Here is a 22,462-nt window from a genome sequence, read left to right on the forward strand (position 1 = left end):
GATTTTTAGAGACATTTTTGGGTACGTTCGATTTTCACCATTTTGCAAAAAGGCGCAATTTAAAATTTACATATATATTTGTTTTATTATTAACTCCCTACAGGTTAAGCTTTTATATTTAGTAGGAATTTAGCAGAAATTTTGTCAAATTATCTGTGTTTTTATCTGCTAAAAATGGTTGTAGTGTGTTTTTAGCGAATATATTGTTTTGATAAACATTTGCGCAAATACCACGGGGGTCTAAAAAAATCAGTAGCACCTTCTTTTTATTAAAGAGATCATATGCGTTCAGAAAATATATGGTTTTGGGGGTCTTTCACAAATTCTGAAAGCTGCACAGGAACAATGAAAACCTTCAGCTTTGTCGAGAAATTTGCATATTTACACTTTTGCGTCTGTTCGAATTTCACCATTTGGCAAAAGGGCGCAATTTAAAAGTTAAAAATATTTGTTATTTATTAACTCAATACAGGTTAAGCTTTTATATTTAGTAGGAATTTTGTAAATATTGCTGTGTTTTTATCTGTGAATAATGATTTTAGTGGATTTTTAGGAACAATATTGACTTGATAAACATTTGCGCAAATATTGTGGGACCTAAAAAATCAGTTGCACCTTATTTTTACTCTACTGGTCATGTGCTTTCAGAAAATATATGGTTTGGGGGGTCTTTTACAAACTCTGAAAGCTATAAGTGAAACAAAAAAGCAAAGGAAAAATAGCAAAAATGGTCTGGCCACCGGAGTGTACAAAATGGAGCACAGGGCCTGGCAGCGAAAGGGTTAAAGCTGGTGTTATCAACCCAGGGTTTTGTTCATATCACTAAAGATCAGGTTATTAGGGAATCATTAGAGAATAAGGTCTGGAACTGTTTCCATTGTTTGGCTACCAGGGGTAGTTTGGTGGCTTTCCAGTATTTAGGGATCAAGCTTCATTATGGTTAACCACATGCCGACCGGGCCGTAGCCAAAAGACGGCTACAGCGCGGTCGGCTTATTCTGGGTGGACTTCCGTGGGACGTCCTCACAGAATCAAGCTCCCGCGTGAGCCCCCGTGAACATCCGTGACCCGGCGGATCACGATAAATGGCCTCTGATAGAGACCGTTTACCATGTGATCGCTCCGTCAAATGTAAACAAACCGACGTCATGTCATGATGCCAGTTCCTCCCTCCCCTCTCTGTACCGATTGGTACAGTGTGAGAAGAGAGAGGGAGAGATCGTTTGCGGCACTGTGGGCACTACAGATCCAGCCCACAGCGCTGCTCAGTGCCCATATTCTGCCAGTACTCTGCAATACTCGCCAATACTCTGCAATAAATTTTAACAGAACAAAGAATTTTTTTTACCGAATTTTCAGTCTTTTTTGATTTATAGCGCAAAAAATAAAAAACCTGGCAGTGATTAAATACGACCAAAAGAAAGCTCTATTTGTGTGAAAAAAGGACAAACATTTCATATGGGTACAGTGTTGCATGACTGAGTAATTGTCATTCAAAGTGTGAGAGCACCGAAAGCTGAAAATTGGTCTGGTTAGAAAGGGGGTTTAAGTGCCCAGTGGTCAAGTGGTTAAATTCTTTATTTTTTATGTTCTGTAACCCACTTTCAGTTTACAGAAATATTTTTTTTGGGCTCCTCTGCCTGACCAATGACCAATGTTTATTAGAAATAAAAGAATGTGATTTTATACTCCACCCTTGCAGAGTTACCAGAAAGAGGGATTTCCAGAGTCAGAACTTCACAGCTTTATCTCCGAATGTAAAGACTTGCCGACATCAGGCCGGTACAGGGAAGACAATGATATGACTGTATCTCTTCTGTGCTGCTGTGAACGGTAAATATTGACCAGTGAGCTTTTTATGTAACATTTTGTTCTTACATCAATGGTTATATTGGTACAAGTTAGGTTAGGATTGAAGTTAATGTTCTACCAAAACCTTTTATTTATTTATTTATTTTTGGGATAGAAGGAGGGTTAGAACCCCTTTTTTTTATCTGAGACTTGGTTATAGAAAGATTTCCCCTAATTTACTGTCCCGGTGATGGCTTCATCAGACAGCAATAATAAACCAGCAATTTAAATTTGGAGTTAAGGCACAGCCCCACTGCAAAGAAGTATTTTTAGATTTCCACTTTAAAAAAAAAAAAAACTTTGTTCTGTATATCATTACACAAGTTTTTACTGACTCTCCTAGTATATTACACTCCAGTGAAACTTCTGTAAATTATACATTAACCTATATGGAGTAAAATCAAAGTATAGGTGTTGACACGTGGATGTGTTTGGTAACTTAAAGTTCAGGTTGTCATCATAAAAAGGCAAGCCATAGATAATGCGATTTTCTTTCCTTCAGCCACAGGTGATTATCCTGCAGAACATAGTGATTAATGTTGCCGGCTATAGCTGCTGGCAGTAATTGCATCCCGAACACCTGACATGCTGGTTGTACCCAAGCCAATGCCCATATATGCATGCCCATATGTATGGTTAAAATCTTGGCTGGTCCCTGCTGAACTGGCCAAGGTTCAAACCATCTATGGCCGGCTTAAAGTGGAAGTTCAGTAAAACCTTGGTTTGAGAGTAACTTGGTTTGAGAGCGTTTTGCAAGACAAGTAAAATTTTAAAATAAATTTTGACTTGATATACATGCGATGTCTTGATATACAAGTAGTGTCATGTCACAACTCAATATAAAAGAGAAGAGAGGCGCCTCTAAGTGTAGTAATATGGGTACATTTAATGAAGGTACAACATTTAGCAACTCACGTGGCTGATGATTAAAAGAGGCACATCTAAGTATGCAGGTATCCGGGGTGAAGCTGTTTACATAGACTATTGGTGCTCCACCTGTGGCCCTCCAGCTGTTGTGAAACTACAAGTCCCATGAGGCATTGCACAGATTACAGGTACAAGCATGACTTGCAAAGGCATGATGGGACTTTCAGTTCTGCAACAGCTGGAGGGCCACAGGTTGAGCACCCATGACATAGACCATCCTCCTCACTGCTATCAAAGTCATCCCATCCACACCCAACCACATCCACAGCCTTGCTTTCAGATCTCTCTACTGCAGGGTAGTCTTATTGGTCACGATTGCAGACTGGCAGCGGTGAGAGCCAGCGGTGCGGGGGACGGTCTATGTGGACAGCTTTGCCCCGGATGCCTACATTCTTAGATGTGCTTCTTTTAATCATCAACCAGGTAAGTTGCTAAATGTTGTACCTTCAATAAATGTAACCATATTGCTACACTTAGAGGCGCCTCTCTTCTCTTTTATACTCTGTAGCTCCTGCTGGATTTTGCTTCTAATCCCCTTGTAGAGGATTCCATTTGTGGATGGATATTTTATGGTTACACAACATATCACATTGCTATAATCTTTTTATATGGACTATAAACTGAAGGACTTATGAATAAATGGTTGTGGAACGATTCATCTGAGTTTCCATTATTTCTTATGCTGGAATTTGCTTTGATATACAAGTGCTTTGGATTACAAGCATGTTTCTGGAAAGAATTATGCTCGCACTCCAAGGTTTTACTGTAAACCCTTTCGGTAAACTTGTACCTACAGGTAAGCCTATAACAAGGTTTACCTGTAGGTACTATGAATATCTCCTAAATCCACACGGTTTAGGAGATATTCACACTGCATGCAGCCAGTGATGTCAACCGTGCATGCGCTCTGAAGGGACGGCATACCTGTGTCATCCCTTCAGAGCTCCGTGCCACGGGTCCGTAACTCCTACGTGCATGTGCGGGAGTGACGTCATCGCAACGTGGCCAATCAGATGGCCAGAGGATGTGAACCTAGAAGGAAGACCAGGTGAAGATTAAAGTTCCCGTTAGCACTGACAGTGCAGCACTGCAAGGCTTTGTTCTAAGGTAAGTATTTCCTAATGTGCTAGTACACATCGCAGTTTAAAAAAAAAAAATTGGTGCACTTTAAAAAGAAAAAACTGAATTTCAACTCTGTTTAGTGGCAGTTCAGTTATAAGTTTCACTTGTTAAAGGGGCGTTCCGGCCGCCTTTTTTTTTTTTTTTTTTTTTAAAGTCAGCAGCTACAAACACTTTAGCTGCTAACTTTTAATAAGGACACCTAACTGTCCAGCGAGCCCGCGATGTCGGCCGCCCGAGGCCGATCCGTCCATCGGTTCGGGTGCCGGCTCCTCCGTCTTAACGAAGGGAAACAGGCAGTGGAGCCTTGCGGCTTCACTGGCCGTTTCCTACTGCGTGAGTCGTGCAGCGCTTTGTGAATGACCCTGTTGTTCTCTGGGACACACACACGTCCCAGAAGGCAATGGGCTGCTCGCCGAAGAGGAGGAAGCGCCGCAGAATAGGAAGAGGCAGATTAGGAAGACTGCCTAGCAACAGCGGTTTCAGGTAAGTTACATTTTTTTTTTTTTAAAGAATATTAATGACATTTTTTATTTTAGGGTGGCCCCCCACTTTAAATATGTGAAAAGGAACATAGAGCTCCATCTACAGGCTGGAAATATTGATTGATTGATACGGATATTTATATGTAATATTTTATATTTACCTGGCTATAGAAACTGTTTCTTATCTGACCAAACATGTTAATATTGTTCTTCTTATGGGAGTCTTATTCTGTTTTAACAGGTAGAATGAAGCTGAAGTCAGACTGCATCACAAGGAGCTGTAGAATGGATCACACATTCCTGCCAGCAGTGAAAAGCCTGTTATATATTATTTAAAATTAGAAGAGACTGCATTCCGGTTCAAAGACTTGTGACCCTGCCTAAATACGCAGTCTTTTCATAGATTTCTAGGTCGAGCTGGGCTCTTTAGTTATTTTACTTTTATTTTAGAATGTATCTCATTCAGAACTACCTGTGTGCGTTGGGCTGTCCTTGTCTGTTTGCATCATCTATGTAACCTAACTTATATTGTGTTGATTGTAAATAATTATACAAACCGTAGGAAAGGAATATCCATCTCTAATTCCAGTAGAAAACTAGTTCAGGTGAGCTTTGCTATCATCCTTCTTGCTATCCCATCCAACAGTACTTGTGCATAGAGGCTGTTAGAAGATTTTTTATTGTCTTCTCTGTGCAAGAGCTCTTTAGCAATCCCTACACAGAAGCTGTGCAAAATGTAGACTGGAAATCACATTTTTGAAGGTAATGTTTCTTTTTACACAGCCTGGATACGATGACATCTTTCCCTCTTTCTCGATGGGCTGAACATTTTTTTTAAATAACTACCTAAAAAGTGCGCAAAACCAATATATATCAATAACTCAGTAATAAGTCATATATAGTTATAACTCATAATAAAAGACTTTATACACAATATACATCAAAATACATGGTGAAGTGTCCATCACAGAACATATAATCAAAACTTGTGCATGATAGAAAAGCAAGCTTCAAAAAACAAACAAACACTGACCACTTTATTAGGTACACCTGTTCAATTGCTTGATAACCCAAATTTCTAATCAGCCAATCACATATCAGCAACTCAATGTATTTGGGCATCTAGACGTGGGGAAGACTTATTGCTGAAGTTTAAACCGAGCATCAGAATGGTGAAAGGGGATTTAAGTGACTTTGAACGTGTTGGTGCCAGACGGACTTATCTGAGCATTTCAAAAACTACTGATCTATCTATACTCATAAGTAAAGTACATTTTTATACCGAGTTTCTTAGCTGCTATCTAGGGTTTTCTAGAGAGAGGGAGCAATAAAGGGCTTATAATATCTTCACTGTGCAGATATGGTAAATGAGATAAAAGAGGGATGGCATAGATTTCAGTAAAGGAGATTCTATCCAAACCTGATTGTACTGACCATGATCTTTGCTCTCACGTCTCGATGTCTGTGTTCCTTCCAATCTTCACTGTCTTACTGCAGCACAAAGATGTAGAGAAGAAAGAAATGAAATGGCTCAGGTTACCCAGAACTTATATGTGAAGTTGAAGGTGTTAAATCGCTGGCTATTTTCTTGTATCACTAGAGCCCCGGTGCCCAACCTTCGGCCCTTTGGCACTCATTGTGTGGCCATGGGTCCCCTGTAGACAGTAGTCTGTGCTTTCCAAACCTCAGTGCTTACTCAGACCAGTGGAGGAAAAATAGTCTTTAGACTGACTTCTAGTAGTTAAATGGTTTGGCTTATATATTTAACACAATCTTACTTTTTCTGTGTTCATACCTTTTCTCTTTTTATTTTTTTCCTTTGGCACTTTGTCCGATCGGAATTCTCTACAAACGATTGGACAAAGTTCGATCAGATCATGTTGTCGGAAAATTTTATATCCAGCTCTCAAACTTTGTTAGTCGGACATTCCGACGAAAAAAGTCAGACGGAGCACAAGGGCTAACACAAGTTTGCAGTCTTTACCAATCTCTTGTAGTATGCTCATAGTCTTTAGCCATCTCCTGTTGCGTGTGTACAGTCTGGTAGCTTTCTGTGGCATTACACTCACTGAATCTTACATGCTGCCCTTTGGTTACAACAATGGCCACACTTAAGGCCTAATTCATGACAGTTGACCACCACCGTTCTAGGGGAGTAAAGAGAAAACAGTCATGAAGGAGTTGTCAGCTTAACCTGGAATTTCACTACTACGTTATCCATCTTTTAAAATGCATGTCAATTCCAACAAAGTAATGGGCATTACAGACTGGCGGAGCTGGGAACTCAGAGCTCATGCTGTTGGCTGAGGAAATTAACAATCAGTGCTAGAAGGTGACTCAACCAATTATTTTCTACCCAAAGATTAGTGTTCTGTTCATTATACTGGCTTCTTGCACTAAGGACGGCCATAGACGGTTCGAATCTCAGCTGGTTTAGCAGGAACTGGCCAAAATTCTAACCATGCATGGGCAGGCTGAATGTCGCCAATTTGATCGTTCAATCAGCTTGGGTACAACCAGCCTGCCTGATTTTACATACGTTTTATTGCAAGTGACTATTATAGACAATAGTAATAATCACTGTGTTCTCCTGGCTTCCCCCACCTCCCTGTCGGGAGAACGCTGTGAAGTAGAGCTGCACGATTAATCGTTAAGAATCGTTATCGCGATTTTTTTGCCCGTTACGATCTTGAAAAAAGTATTTCCCGATTCTTTCTATGCAGAGAATTCTCTCTGCTCTGCTAAAGCCAACAGCCAAGAGAGGAAAAAAAAAAAAACAGGCAGTCTGCCAAGAATCACAACATTCTTTAGCAGTGGAACTGAAGTAGAAACATTGTAACAATTTGTGCTTTAGATCAAAGCAATACACTTTGGTGTGAAAATTAGGGAAGTTTAACCACTTAAATACTAAACCTTTTTCTGACATTTGTTGGTTTCAAGTTAAAATCATATCATATTTTTTTTGCTAAAAAAAATTACTTTGAACCCCCAAACATTTTATATATATATATATATATATATATATATATATATATATATATATATATGTGTGTTTTTTAGTAGAGTTGGTGGTTGTTTTACGCTGCAAGAATCATGATCTTTTTATTTTACGCAATAAATCATGATTCTCATTTTGGCCAGAATCGTGCAGCTCTGCTGTGAGGTCATTTACCACAACCGGAGAGTGCCAAATCTGGTGAAGCTCTGTATAGAAACCAATCAGCTTACAGGTTTCATTGTCAAAGCTTAATTGAACAAGCTGAAGTTAGAAGCTGATTGGTTAACCATGCACAGCTGCACCAGATTCTGAGTTCTCCAGTTTTGGTAAATCGGCCCCTATTGCTCAGCGGGAGGGATTCCTCTGTCAACACTGTCTGTCAACCCGTGAGTGCTGGAAAAAAATTTGCTCAAACTATGGCCAGGCCAAGTAGGCAAAATACCAGCCCAGGGTTAGTGCTTTAATACCTCTTCAGTGGAATTGGATTCCTTTAGCCAGGTTTTTAATTTGTTGACAAACTACGCCCAAAAGACCTTTTGTAATCAGTAAGTTGGTAGGTAGGCAATGATACTTATTCTATGAGATAGCAGACAAAGAAGCACATCCCATGCACAAAATCTGGCTGACAAGCACAAATTCTCTTTATATTTCATTATTTCCATTGATTTGTTTTCCTCATATAGATGTGTCTTGTTACCAATGTTTGGGTCTTCTGTTCTTCTATAAAACTTCTGAAAATAAACTGATATCAGAATTCCTTTAAAATGATCAGTAGTTTTGTTTTGAATAAAAATCCATCTTTCAGAACAAATAATAATATTACCATATTGTCGGTAAGGGCTCGTTCACACCATACCAACTGAGTTCTATGCAGCCCAGCACCAGGACACATATACATTTATTATTTTATATGTAGCACTAACCCCCGAAGGAGCTGCTGGTTATTTTTGGGCTTACCGCTACCTTCTGATTCTTCTTATTGCACATCTAGGGGATGTCCCTTGGTAGATGACCCAGCAACCCGAGACCGACAATAGATCCAGTTGAATGGATTTTATTTGCAAACTTCAACCATTGAACAGTCTTTAACTTGGGATCAGAGGGTTGGAAAGGAAAGTTCAGGTACTCTCAATGTCAAAGTCAAAAACATTAAAGAATTTGCTTACTTTGACTGCATCCAGAGAATAGCCATTCGCAGCTGGATAAACACTCAGGTTGGACAGTCCCTCTCTCACAAGGCCTAGCAGCCAACAAGGTGCTTCCTCAGGAACAAAGTCTTTGTCACAGACGTTGTTGTAGAACACGTAGGAAACTAAGCTGTAGAACACTTGTAGGATACCTGGATCTTTCAACCAGCTTGGCGATATCCACAAGACTGGATTCTCTCAGTTACTTCAGCCTTTCCAGGCTCTTGTTAAAGAAAGAACCAAACTCACTCGTGGTAATCTTCTAAAGAGTCCTCCCCTGGAATGCTTGAAGTTCATTGGGTCTCTCCCGAACCGGAGACGGCACACAACCACCTCAGAATCCTCCTCTAGTTTCCATGCCTTGGGCTAGCCAGCCCCAAGGCATTAATGTCGGGTGGATCCGCACCCCAGGCCATAGCCTTCCTGGGGGCTGGTCAGGAGGACCAGGACCAAGTACTCAACACTTCATACTGGACCGGAACCCCGAACCACGTGGCATCCGTGTCTTAAATACCCTCTCCCAGAGGGCACAGCGGGAGGGCCACTCCCATTGACCTGGCTCCAAAAGAGAGTAATCTAAACACCTGACTAGACCATAGTTCCACGCCTGCCACCAGAGACAGTGCCCCCCTGTGGCCAGGCTGAACATCTCACAGCCCAGTAAGACAGACACAGAAATCCAATTTAGACAAATAGACCCAAACCAAACTAGTTTGGGTAAAGTTTTAACTTTGAAAAAAACTCTGCTCTTCAGGAGCCCGGCGCTACATATATATGTTATGTTCTCACCAAAACGCTGCACTGAGTTGGGTACTGGTGTGTTGTGTAAAGATGCCGTAACGTTGTATTTTACACAATGCATGGCATGTCATTTTGTGTCTCTTTAATAAAGTATAAAAAAAACAGAAATGGCCTTATGAAACATAGATGCTTTATAATGTGGAAGCTGCTGTGAAAAAATACCCTAAAGTAGAATGCCAGCCAGAACTTTTTGGATACTTTTTTGATTTTTTTTTCCCCTTCGCTTGCTGTCTTGTGACACCCATGTGACTAGCTATGGGAAACAAGGGGTAATTGCCCCAATGGGGACACTGATGTACTTGACAGATGTTTTAACCCTTCCCCACACTATTCAAAACAGAATACATTTTTGGCTGTAATTACACTGACGGACTAGCATACTCACAAACGTATTGTCCGCTGAAACCCAAGTCCGGCGGAAAGATTGGGCTGCAAAATGACTTTCTAAGTCCGCCGGACTTTACGCTGAAAAAGTCAGCTGAAGCCCACACACGATCGGATTGTCCGGTGAAATGCGGTCCGGCGGACTAAGTCGCCGGTCAATTTGATCGTGTGTACACGGCATTAGGGGTTAATTTACTAAAGTCAACTGCACTTTGCAGTTGCCTCAGAGCTAAGTTAATGAGGTAAAGCTTCACTTTGCAAAGAATACCCAATCACATGCAAGGAAAAAAAAAAGAATTCTTGCTTTTTGCTTGCACATGATTGGTCAGTAGATCTGTTCATTTACTAAGCTCTGGAGCAACTGCACTTTGCAAAGTGCACAGTCTATTCGCCCACTGACGAAAACCAATTCCGTTTTCAGTAACGAACGAAATGAAAATGTGAGGCAGGGATGTTTACCCGTGTGAACTAACTTCTGGTTTCCACTGAGCTCTGCCTGCTTCTGCTCCCAGCAAGCAAGCGACTGTGTGTAGCCAGCATTACAGGCCTCTGAGTCCTCAAACGACCATCCAGAGACCAGAGCTTTTATCAATTCTGGACGGATGTAGAGAAGAGAACAATGCAGGTAAACAGCTACAACTTACATAGGATGATTTGTTTCATCTCTATGTATCACCAGTCACTTCTCTGGGTATATGACTGCAAATGTGAAGTTTATCCAATTTGCATGACATTTTAAACTACCTTCATTTGAACGAGGCTGGTTCACATATCTGCGGGGCATTCGAACTGCGCATTGCCAAAAAAGTGTGCATTTTCTAGGTGTTGCGTTCCAGCTCAGGTGCGAATTTAGGCCCATTATCTTCTATGGGCACACATCTGATTCGCAGATGCATTCCGTTGTGAACAGGCATTCTCTCCCCCTTCTCCCTGCTCATCTGATCCGCAACTACAACACATAGGAAGCGCTGAACCGCTGCTTCTTCTCTTCGCACAAAGAACGGAGCTGGAATCCGCACGGGACTGGTGTGAACCCAGCCTGTAGGTTGATCTGTGCCGCCTGCACCAGTTAATATTTCAGAGTCGGATACAAACTGGTGTGGGTTCCACAACTAATAACGAAGGGATTGAAGCAGTTGTCAATATAGAAAACTACCACAGCCCCCCCCCCCCCCCCTCATAAATTAGACCTGGCATACAGGATGTGAACATCCTGCTGGTAAGGATGAGCTCATACGTGTTCTCATGGTCCACATGCAGGGCCCGCCAGGGAGTCGGCGCAGTGCTAATCACAGGCAGTGAGACATTGCCCCGATGTGCCGCTGCAGTGATTAGCGCTGCGCCAACATCCTGGCAGGCTCTGCACGTGGACCATGCGAACACGCCTGAGCTCATGCCTACCTGCTGGTAACCTGGCTAAGTAGCTCCAGCTCTCCATGCTGTGTCTAGTGCAGACACAGCATAGAAAACAGAGCAGATCACTCCTACTTATAGAGGCTTACATCCCCCTTGGTAATTAGGATTGGCTCTGTTTTCTCAGTTGGAAACAGTAGCTCAGTGTTTGTCTGCACCACTCTTGGTTCATTTCTCCCTTTGTATCCAATAAAGGTATGTACACAAATTAACCACTTAAGGACCGGGCCTCTTTTTTTAGAATTGTTGTTTACGAGTTAAAAACAGTTTTTGTGCTAGAAAATTACATAGAACCCCCAAACATTATACTTTTTTTTTCTAACACCCTAGAGAATAAAATGGCGATCGTTGCAATACTTTCTGTCACATCATATTTGCGCAGCGGTCTCACAAGCGCACCTTTTTAAAAAAATATATACTTTTTTGACGTAAAAAATAAGACAACAGTAAAGTTGTCCCAGACCAATTTTTCTTTTTATATTGTGTAAGATAATGTTACCCTGAGTAAATTGATAATCGACATGTCACGCTTCAAGCTAGCTGCTGCCATAATAACAATATCCGTCCTCAAAGTAAGGACGTACATCGGCGTGTGGCGGTCCGGAAGTGGTTAACATACTTTCTGTATGTGTACTTAGGGTTGCCACCTCATCCCTTTAAACCCAAACACATATTAAGTACACAGGTTTTGTGGCTAATTAAGGTGGTAATTGAACTTACTTGGTGCCTTATCTGCATTAAAATAGCCTCAGAACCCGTGTAATTCATATGTGTTTGGGTTTAAAGGGATGAGGTGGCAACTCTGTGTGTACTCCCTTAGGGCAGGCAGTGTGACGTCAGGAAGAATTGTACATCAATGCAGGGCCGGTGCTACCACTAGGCAAACTAGGCAGCCACCTAAGAGCCGATTCACACGGGCGACACGACTTCCAGGATGACTTTGTGAGGCAACTAGGAGACGACTTGAACATGACTTAGACACGACCTGGGGTTAAAATAGTTTATTGCACAGCTCCGGGGGTCTTTCGTCTTCTGGGGTCTTCTCGCTGGACTCCTCCGCTATCTTCTGCTAGCTCTTTTACTAGCGGAGGAGCCCGGCTTTTCTTCTTCGTCGCCGCCCTCTTCTTCCGACTTCGACGGTCTTGTCCCCCTCTTCGGTTCTTCTTGCCGGGCCACCGCTTCTTCTTCCAGCTCTTTTACTAGCGGTGGCCCAGTCTTCTGTCGCCGCCCTCGCGCCTGCTGCCACCTTCCGTTCTTCTTCTTCTTCTAGAGATGTTGACTTGACGCTCTCCCTGGCCTCAATGCCAGGGACGCGGTGCGCAGCGACTTATATAGGGACAAGGGGCGGGGTCACCGGTTGATGTCACATGGTGACCCCGCCCCTTACGATGTCACAGTCCCGGAGGATGCTAGGACTGTGACATCGTAAGGGGGCAGGGTCACCATGTGACATCAACCGGTGACCCTGCCCCTTGTCCCTATATAAGTCGCCGCGCACCGCGTCCCTGGCATTGAGGCCGGAGAGAGCATCGAGTCAACATCTCCAGAAGAAGAAGAAGGAGAAGAAGAACGGAAGGCGGCAGCGGCGACGACGGCGGCGACAGAAGACCGGGCCACCGCTAGTAAAAGAGCTGGAAGAAGCGGTGGCCCGGCAAGAAGAACCGAAGAAGGGGACAAGACCCCCGAAGTCGGAAGAAGAGGGCGGCGGCAAAGAAGAAAGCCGGGCTCCTTCGCTAGTAAAAGAGCTAGCAGAAGATAGCGGAGGAGTCCGGCGAGAAGACCCCCGAAGACGGAAGACCCCCGGAGCTGTGCAATAAATAATTTTAACCCTGTGTTGTGTTTTTTTTTACTTTTTTTCACAGGTGAATGGGTAGGGGTACATTGTGCCCCATACTTATTCACATAGGGTGAAGGGCCGGTATCCGGGGGCCCCCTTATTAAAGGGGGCTCCCGGATTCCGATAAGCCCCCCACCCGCAGACCCCGACAACCAACGGCCAGGGTTGTTGGGAAGTGGCCCTTGTCCTCATCAACATGGGGACAAGGTGCTTTGGGGTGGGGGGGCCGCACGGCCCCCCCTTCCCCAAGGCACCCCCCCATGTTGAGGGCACGCGGCCTGGTACGGCTCAGGAGGGGGGGCACTCACTCGTCCCCACCCCCTTTCCTGGCCGGCCAGGTAGCGTGCTCGGATAAGGGTCTGGTATGGATCTGGGGGAGAACCCCACACCGTTTTTTCGGCGTAGGGGGTTTCCCTTAGAATCCATACCAGACCTAAGGGCCTGGTATGCTCTCGGAGGGGGAACCCACGCCAATTTTTTTTCATAAATTTGGCGTGGAGTTCCCCCTTCAGAGCTAATAATTCTGTCAGAGTCGCCTCCGTATAGACGGAGATCCGACTTGGAGGCGACCTCCATTGAAATCAATGGGTACCAGTCGTCTACAAGTCGGATTGAAGTAGTACAGGAACCTCTTCTGAAGTCGGAGCGACTTCAGTAGCGTGCATTAAGACGGCTCTCATTCACTTACATTGATTTTTAAATGTTGTCCGACCTGAGGCAACTAGGGGCGACCTGAAGTCGGATCTGAGTCGCCCCTGTGTGAACCGGCTCTAAGGCGCACTGCTGCCTGTGTAACTCTAAACTGGTAACCTGTAAAGGCTTATAAAGCGTCACCTATGGATGTTTTTTGTTGACATCCCACAAGCGTGCGCAATTGTAAAGCGTGACGAGTTGGTAACTGCTGTGCAAATACCATGTGACATAAAAAAATTGCAAAACCCACCATTTTATTCTCTAGAGCCTCTACTAAAAAAAAGATATATAATGTTTGGGGGGGGGTTTCTAAGTAATTTTCTAGCAGAAAGTGTCATAAAGTCTAGGACTTTAAGTGGTTAAATTAAAGAAGCATTTTTCCCAATGACCACAAAAGGTAAAAAAACATTCTTCCTAGTGACTATTATGGAAATGTGACATGAGGTGTAGATATAAATTATTATAGGTTTCCTGAGAGAACATTTTTCTTCAAGAGTTCTTGGTTTAGATTTCCTGGTTTAGAGGCTCATGCGCCCCCTGCTGTTCTGTGTTGATTAGACACAGCAAGTATACAGCCAATGATTTTGTACCAAGCCTGATTGAGTTAATGTTATAACATTACTGTGTGTTATTGTTAACAGTTGTTTTATAGGAATACCAATCAGCTGCAGCACTGATCTGTGTATTCTGACAGCAGCAGGGGGTGGGGGGAGATTGTGGGAGGAGATTTCTCCATCTGCAGTTAAAACAAAACACATTAGGAGCATGGGGTGGTCAGGGGGCAGTAGCTCTTATATGCTTGGCACCACTGTGATTGGACACAGCGGGAGCCAATCAGCTGGTTCGGTGGACCTGATGTTTGCCGGCACCTCGCAATCATACTCAGGAGAGGCAGAAAGGTGGTCTGCCTATGTAAACAAGGCAGACCGCCGTTCTGTGAGAGGGAAAGATGGAGCTCTTGTATTTCTACTAAGTAGGAACACGGATCTCCGTCTTCCACCAGTCACAGCATCTCCCACAGTTAAGCCTGGTACACACGGTACAATTGTTGGTCAACCGAGTGTCTGATTTTTGTCTTAGGAGCATGTGCCAGGATCTTGTCTTGCATACTAACAGTACACAATTATCGTGCAACAAACACGAACGTAGTGACATACTATGAGGGATTTCAGCTCTTGAGCGCCACCCTTTGGGCCCCTTCTGCTAATTTTGTGTTTGGTGAGCATTGATTCCGAGCATGCGTGTTTGTACTTTTGATTTTGTGTGACGGATTTGTGTACTGACCATATGAAAATCAGATGTGGAGCCGTTGTCCGCCGAAAATTTATTAGCCTGTCATCCAACAGTCTGTCAACAGACAATCCCCTTCCAACAATCAAACCGTGTGTATGAGGCTTTAGTAAGCACTCCCTAGTAGCACATTTAACCCTTTGATCGCCCCTGATGTTAACCTCTTCCCTGCCAGTGCCATTAGTACAGTGACAGTGCATTTTTCAGCACTGATCACTGTATTGGTGTCACTGGTCCCCAAAGTGTCAGATTTGTCCGATGCAATGTCCAAGTCCTGCTAAAGGTCGCTAATCACTGCCATTACTAGTTAAAACAATAAAAACAAAATATTCCATACATATATCCCTAGTTTGTAGATGCTATAGGTTTTGGGCAAACCAATCAATATACACTTTTTGGGATTTTTTTTTTACCAAAAACATGTAGTAGAATACATATTGGCGTAAATTGATGAATACATTTGATTTTTTAAATTTTTTTATTAGATAGGTTTTATAGCAGAAAGTAAAAAAATGTAGAATATTTTTACTCCGAAACGCGTCGGATACAAGAATATCACAATTTACTTTATGTACAGTGGTGGCTTATATATTAATGTACTTTCTGTGTTTTTATGATACTTTATAATTAGAGATGGCCTTGCGGTTTGCCCGGCGGTCGGAATTTTGCATGTTTGCGATTCGCCAAACCGGCGGACTTCTGGCGCTGTTCGCCCGGCAGACATATGCGTTTACATTGTGAAAGAACTTTGACCCATGATGACACATCCATCATGGGGTACAGGACAGCCAATTGAAACATTTCAGCACATGGAGAATTGGACATTCCCCCTACCTTATAAATAGACCTGACCTGGCGGCCATTTTACATTCTGTCTTTTGTCAGTGTAGGGAAAGGTTGCTGTGTGGAGCAGGGACAGACTGTAGTGACACAAATCACTAGCTATTAGGTCCACAAAAGTCCTTTTAAGGACTGGTATAGATGTACAGTATATAGGGTTCTGGTGCACTGCTGTGCTGGTGATTGCTGAGTGCACTGCTGACTGATTCTGCAGCTGTCTTTTGTCAATGTAGGGACAGGATGCTGTGTGGAGCAGGGACAGTCAGTTTAATCACTAGCCATTACTATTAGGTCCACAAAGGTCCTTTTAAGGACTGGTATAGGTGTACAGTATATAGGGTGCTGGTGATTGCTGAGTGCACTGCTGCCCGATTCTGCAGCTGTCTTTTGTCAGTGTAGGGACTGAGGGACAGTCTGCAAATCACTAGCTACTAGGTCAACAGAGGTCCTTTTAAGGACTGGTATAGGTGTACACGTATAATCTACTTTCTTTCAAATATAGAAAGAATATTATACTTGACTGCTGCCCGATTCTGCAGCTGTCTTTTATCAGTGTAGGGACTGAGGGACAGTCTCTATCATGGTGCTGGTGTCAGTGCTCTCTATCACGGCTCTATCACGGTGCTGGTGTCAGTGCTCTCTATCACGGTGCTGGTGTCAGTGGTCTATATCATGGTGCTGGTGTCAGTGGTCTATATCATGGTGCTGGTGTCAGTGCTCTCTATCACAGCTCTATCACGGTGCTGGTGTCAGTGCTCTATATCATGGTGCTGGTGTCAGTGCTCTCTATCACAGCTCTATCACGGTGCTGGTGTCAGTGCTCTATATCATGGTGCTGGTGTCAGTGCTCTCTATCACGGTGCTGGTGTCAGTGCTCTCTATCACGGTGCTGGTGTCAGTGCTCTCTATCATGGTGCTGGTGTTAGTGCTCTATATCATGGTGCTGGTGTCAGTGCTCTCTATCACGGTGCTGGTGTCAGTGCTCTATATCATGGTGCTGGTGTCAGTGCTCTATATCATGGTGCTGGTGTCAGTGCTCTCTATCACGGTGCTGGTGTCAGTGTTCTATATCATGGTGCTGGTGTCAGTGCTCTCTATCACGGTGCTGGTGTTAGTGCTCTATATCACAGTGCTGGTGTCAATGCTCTATATCATGGTGCTAGTGTCAGTGCTCTATATCATGGTGCTGGTGTCAGTGCTCTCTATCAAGGTGCTGGTGTCAGTGCTCTCTATCACGGTGCTGGTGTCAGTGCTCTCTATCATGGTTTGGGTGATCATCTCCTCCACCATCTTCATAGCCTACCCTGACCTTTCCTCTCCTCCATGGCCTTCATGCGCTCCTGAATTGTCAAAATTTCACAGATAAAAAAAGAATGCTTGTCGCTGTCGATCCCAGATTCACTTCATACATGTGTTATGTCAGTGGCCATGTGGTGGGACTATGTGTGCACAGCTAGTAATTATTTTGTGGCTGAAAATATGACCTGGAGATTTTTAAGGTTTGCCTGCCATTAAAGTCAATGGGGCCCGCCGTGAACTTTGCGGTTCGCAAACTTTTGGCCGCGTTCGCGGTTCGCTTTCGCAAAACGTTCCGTCGGAAGTTCGTCCATCACTATTTATAATTAATAAATTACTGTTTTCTTGTACCTTATTATACTTTTTTAAAAGTGCCTTAAAAGTCCATTTGAGGGTTTTTTTTTGCTTTTGAAAGTAAAATAATATTGTTTTTTTATTTTTCAAAATTGTTGGTCTTTTTCTGTTTAAAAAAATAAAAACCGCTGAGGTGATCAAATACCACCAAAAAAAAGCTCTACTTGTGGGAAAAAAAGGACGTCAATTTTATTTGGGTACAGCATCGCACGACCTCGCAATTGTCACTTAAAGTAACGCAGTGCAGAATATAAAAAAAATGGCCAGGTTGGGAATTAGGGTAAATCTTCATGGGCTGAAGAGGTTAATAGTACTAGGTTGTTATTACAGCAGAAATTCATGAGTCACTTCAATCACATGAAATATCTCTGACCAGCAGCAAACATCAGCAACTTTAAGGAACTGAATTTCTAATAATGACACAAAAACATAACAGCAAACAACTTATGTAATACTGAGAATATCGAGATAAGGAAGATTAATTTACTAAGCTGCATGAACGATTTCAACTGTGTTCTGTAAGTCTTCATTCACATTTGTGCGACTTTGGACATCAAAGTTGCAGGACAAGTCGCAGCCCATTCTTTTCAATGGCGTTCATTCAAGCCAGTGCGACTTAAACTCGCAGAGAATTTTAAAAGGTGCCTGACCCACTTTGATGTGACATTTGGTGCAACTTTGATCGAAAGAGTGTAAAGTCGGATCAAAACCACACCCAAAGTCGCATCAAAGTCGTGCTCCAACATCACACTGGAAATCGTGCAAACCTTGGAGTCACACTGGTATGAATGGGGCTTTAGTCACCTTTATTACTAGGCCATTATAGATGCAGTCATTTAGGCCTCGTTCACACATGACGTATGAGTCCGTGCCGCGCGTGAGGGGCGGTCCATCTTCAGTTGGTCTTCCAACTCTTTGGTCGCCTAAATGGCTGGGCTGCGATGACACACCTCCCAACTTTTTGAGATGGGAATGAGGGACACCTGTTAGCAAAAGTATGTAGGCATAGGACACACCCCCTGTCACGCCCCCTTAACAATTTCAGCCCCGGAAGGTTTTACCCCCCTAAAGAGGAAGTAAACCCTGATGGGTTTACTTCCTCTTTCATTCCCTGCAAATGTAAAGCATAATGGACTACTATGCATCACTTACCTGACACAGGAGCCAGCGAAGTCACCGCTGTCCCTTGTAATCCGGTGCATCCTTCTTCTCGGTGGGTCTCGCTGCTCCGCCACTGTCATTCGGCGAAGCCGCGATTACGTCACTCCCGCGCATGCGCACGGGAGCCGCCACTCGCAGCATATCGCCGTTGACCGCCTCACGCTCAGGGCACCTGCGCGCCGCTGTCTATGATGCAAGCGCCGTAGACAGCGGTGCCTGTCTTTCGCCAAATATCTCCTAAACCGTGTAGGTTTAGGAGATATTTCTTGGACCTACAGGTAAGCCTTAATCCAGGCTTACCTGTAGGTCAAAGTTCGTTGTAAGGGTTTACAACCACTTTAATGACCAGGCCATTTTTTGCATATTTTGCACTGCGTCGCTTTGACAATTGCGTGGGCATGCGCCGCTGTAACCAAACAAAATTGACGTCTTTTTTTTCCCCCACAAAATAGAGCTTTCCTTTGGTGGTATTTGATCACCTCTCTGGTTTTTATTTTTTGTGCTATAAACAAAAATAAAATAAAAATATTTTTTACTTTCTGCTGTGATACATATACAAAAAAACATATTCATCAGTCTAGGCCGATATGTTTTCTGCTACATATTTTTGGCAAAAAAAATAAAAATCACATTGATTGGTTTACGAAAAAGTTATAGCGTCTACAAAATAGGGGATAGATTTATCCCCTAAACATGGAAGCAGCAGCTGGAGCCATTGCCTTCTCCTACTGTCATTCAAATCTAATGAGGAGGGAACTGGGAGGGCCTGGGCTGAGCTGCACTGTGTGTGTCAGTAGACGCACACAGCCCGGCTCAGGATCTAACCTGCAAGAGTGCCACCATAGGAAGCAGCTTCCTATAAAGGCACTCAGAGAAGAGGAGGAGTCGGGAGCACTGGCAGGGGACCCCAGAAGAGAAGGATTGTGGCTCCTCTGTGCAAAACCACACAAAAAAAAGCCCTTACAATCACATTAATCAGTGTGGGAACATTTTCGTAATTTTGGGCAAAAGGTGTGGAGTTAAGCAAACTTTATACTCCCAGATCAATTTCTCCTGCATTTACATGTACTTTTGTTTAATTGTGTTTAGGATATTTAAACTCCCCCTGGACGCACATATTTTTATCTTTTCTAAATGCAGCTAAACTGAATGCACCTGAACACATGAGAGTTATTTGCGAAAGGCAAATCCACTTTGCACTACAAGTGCACTTGGAAGTAAAGTCACTGTAGATCCGAGGGGGACATGCAAGGAACATAAAAAACAGCATTTTAGCTTGCACATGATTGGATGATAAAATCAGCAGAGCTTCCCCTCATTTCACATCTACCCCATAGATTTACAGCGACTGCTCCTCCAAGTGCACTTTCAGTGCAATTTTAAGTGCACTTTGCACTTGTAGTTTGCACTTGTAGTGCAAAGTGGATTTGCCTTTTGTAAATAACCCCCGTGTGTGCATTATACCATTTAAAATCAGAACCCTGCATTTATGTGCGTTTATAAATGCCCTATAAACACCGAGCATTACATGACCCTGTGAATGAGGCCTTAGGATCCCTCCACACCAGCGTGCTCGGCTCCATTCGGCTCACAGACCTGATGCTGAATCAGAGCAGAATAGGACATATATCATTTTTGGGACATCCATGCACATTCACTTTTTTGTCCGCATTATGACAGGGGACTGTCATGGATCTACGAGTCTGTTTACATCAGGCTACCTCCTATCTGTCATTTTTAGGTTTGGAAAAATGAACGGTCCTTTTCTGTTTTTGTTTTTTTGTTTTTGCCTTTTTTCTGGACCTGGCTGGACTTGGAGGTAGGTGGACACAAGTCCATTTACAATCCTCCTGCCCATAGACTTGCAAAGAATGGACAGTTGCCCTTTAAGAGATTTAAAACCTCACAGGAACCCAATGAGAGATCCTCCTCCTCTTCACCACTAATGAAACCTCCTACAAACCCACATTTACTAACCTTCCATGAAAGCTGAACTTACAACAGTCCCATTAGTCAGTGCAGAGCTCAGATCAAGTCCATGTCAGCTCACAGGTCCTCCCTTCACTGATCCCCCTCATATCCCCATGGAAATATCAATGAAGTGTGTTGGCTCTTTCCCTGCCAGGTGAGTGTGCATGGATTTGTATTATCAATGAGCTCCTCCAAAGTGATGAATGAATGAATGAATGGAGTTGTCATATTAACTTTACAACTTATAAATGTACATATAAAAGTATCAGTTCAGTGATTGCTCATGGCAACTGTCATTGTTAGAATGTCTGTTATTACAGTTTTTAAATTGTGTTTATAGAAGGCTACTTCTCACGCTGAGGCACTTTACAGGCGCTATAGCACTAAAAATGGCGCCTGTAAATCTCCTGTAAAGAGTAGGGATGAGCTCAGGTGCGTTCGCATGATCCACGTGCAGAGCCCGCCAGGAAGTCGGCGCAGCGCTAATCACAGGCAGTTAAACATTTCCTGATCTCTGTAGCCCCACATAGGGGCAATGTCTCACTGCCTGTGATTAGCGCAGCGCTGCGCTGACTTCCTGGTGGGCTCTGCACGTGGATCATGCGAACACGCCTGAGCTCATCTTTAGTAAAGAGCCCTTTCTCTCAATCCAGTGTGAGAGCCCAAGGTATTTCACACTGGAGCGGTGCTCTGGCAGAACACTCAAAAAATTCCTGCAAGCAGCTTCTTTTGAGGCTCCTAACGTGCCCCCTGCCCATTGAAAACAATGGGCAGCGCCGGCAAAGCGCCGCTTTTTAATTCTTATTTGGTTGTTAGGGGCTAAAAGCGCCCCGCTAGCAGCCGAAAAGCGCCGCAAAAACTACAGTAAAGCAGCGCTAAAAATAGTGCTGCTTTAACGCAGAGCTGCACGATTAAATATCAATAATCGTGATCTTGACTAAAGTTTTTTTTTTTTTTTTTTTCACAATTCTTTCTATGAATTCTCTCTGCTCTTCTGAAGCCACAGCCCTCAAAAGAAAGGAAGAGAAAAACTGGGCAGTCTGGCAAGAATCAAAATTATTCTTTATCAGTTGAACTTAAAGAGGGATTTCACTGGGGAAAAAAATTATTAAATCGGGAGTTCTGCGGCTTCACTTCCCGGTTCCCTACTGCGCATGCGCGAGCAGCGCTGCGCAATAAGGATGGTCCCCGCTGTCTCTGGGATCCGTGTGTTTCCCAGCAGACAGCGGGGGGCACGAAGGAAGTGGCGTAAATATCCGCAGATTCTGTGGATATCTATGCCGGAAGTGGGTGCAAATACCTGTACTGTACAGGTATCTGCACCTCCCCCTCCCCCCTGAAAGGTGCCAATTGTGGCGCTGGAGGGGGGGAGGGTTCCAATGAGGGGAAGCTCCACTTTAGGGTGGAGCTTGGCTTTAAAAGCCAGCTGATGACTTTTTTTTTAATAAATGGACACTCGCCTGTCCCAGGGTCCTGCGATGTCAACAGCCGAGGCCGATCGATCGCTCAGCTCTCATCTGCTGCCGCCACCATTCTAGGTGGGGGAATCAGGAAGTGAAGCGTTGCGGCTTCACTTCCCGGTTCCCTACTGTGCATGCGCGAGTCACGAAGCGCAATCAGAATGGTCTGCGCTGTCTCTGGGACCCGTGTGTTTCCCAGCAGACAGCGCTGCCGGGACAGGAAACAGCATAGACTCCCGTGGGGGTCTATGCCCGGAAGAGGGTGCAAATACCTGTCTTGGACAGGTATTTGCACCCCCCTGAAAGGTGCCAACTGTGACAGCGGAGGGGGGGAGGGTTCCGATGAGCGGAAGTTTCACTTTAGGGTGGAACCCCACTTTAAGTATAAACATTGT

The 22,462-nt window shown here is 43.8% G+C and overlaps 2 protein-coding genes across 6 annotated transcripts in view; both read left to right on the forward strand.

The window, feature by feature from the left end:
• MCOLN3 (mucolipin TRP cation channel 3) overlaps window positions 1-8,145 on the forward strand; it is an 89,069-nt gene extending 80,924 nt beyond the window's left edge. For 2 of the 5 annotated variants that reach the window (XM_077450326.1, XM_077450327.1), the window contains exons 14-15: window positions 1,703-1,833; window positions 3,720-3,857. In XM_077450326.1, the coding sequence (XP_077306452.1) occupies window positions 1,703-1,833; window positions 3,720-3,837 (249 nt within the window). In that variant the 3' untranslated portion in view covers window positions 3,838-3,857. Of the gene's footprint in view, window positions 1-1,702; window positions 1,838-3,719; window positions 3,858-4,623 lie in introns of those variants that run through there. The other 3 variants (XM_077450331.1, XM_077450328.1, XM_077450329.1) reach the window with 3 other exon arrangements.
• A 12,484-nt stretch (window positions 8,146-20,629) lies between these two features.
• The window catches only part of MCOLN2 (mucolipin TRP cation channel 2), an 82,813-nt gene continuing 80,980 nt past the window's right edge, over window positions 20,630-22,462 (forward strand). The window contains exon 1 of the mRNA XM_077450332.1: window positions 20,630-20,761. Coding sequence (XP_077306458.1) covers window positions 20,721-20,761 — 41 coding nt within the window. The 5' untranslated portion in view covers window positions 20,630-20,720. The remainder of the gene's footprint in view (window positions 20,762-22,462) is intronic.

Source organism: Lithobates pipiens, unplaced genomic scaffold (genome assembly GCF_037356315.1).
Source record: "Lithobates pipiens isolate NorthernLeopardFrog02 unplaced genomic scaffold, aLitPip1_a1.2 Scaffold_23, whole genome shotgun sequence".
Classification (NCBI taxonomy): Eukaryota; Metazoa; Chordata; class Amphibia; order Anura; family Ranidae; genus Lithobates; species Lithobates pipiens.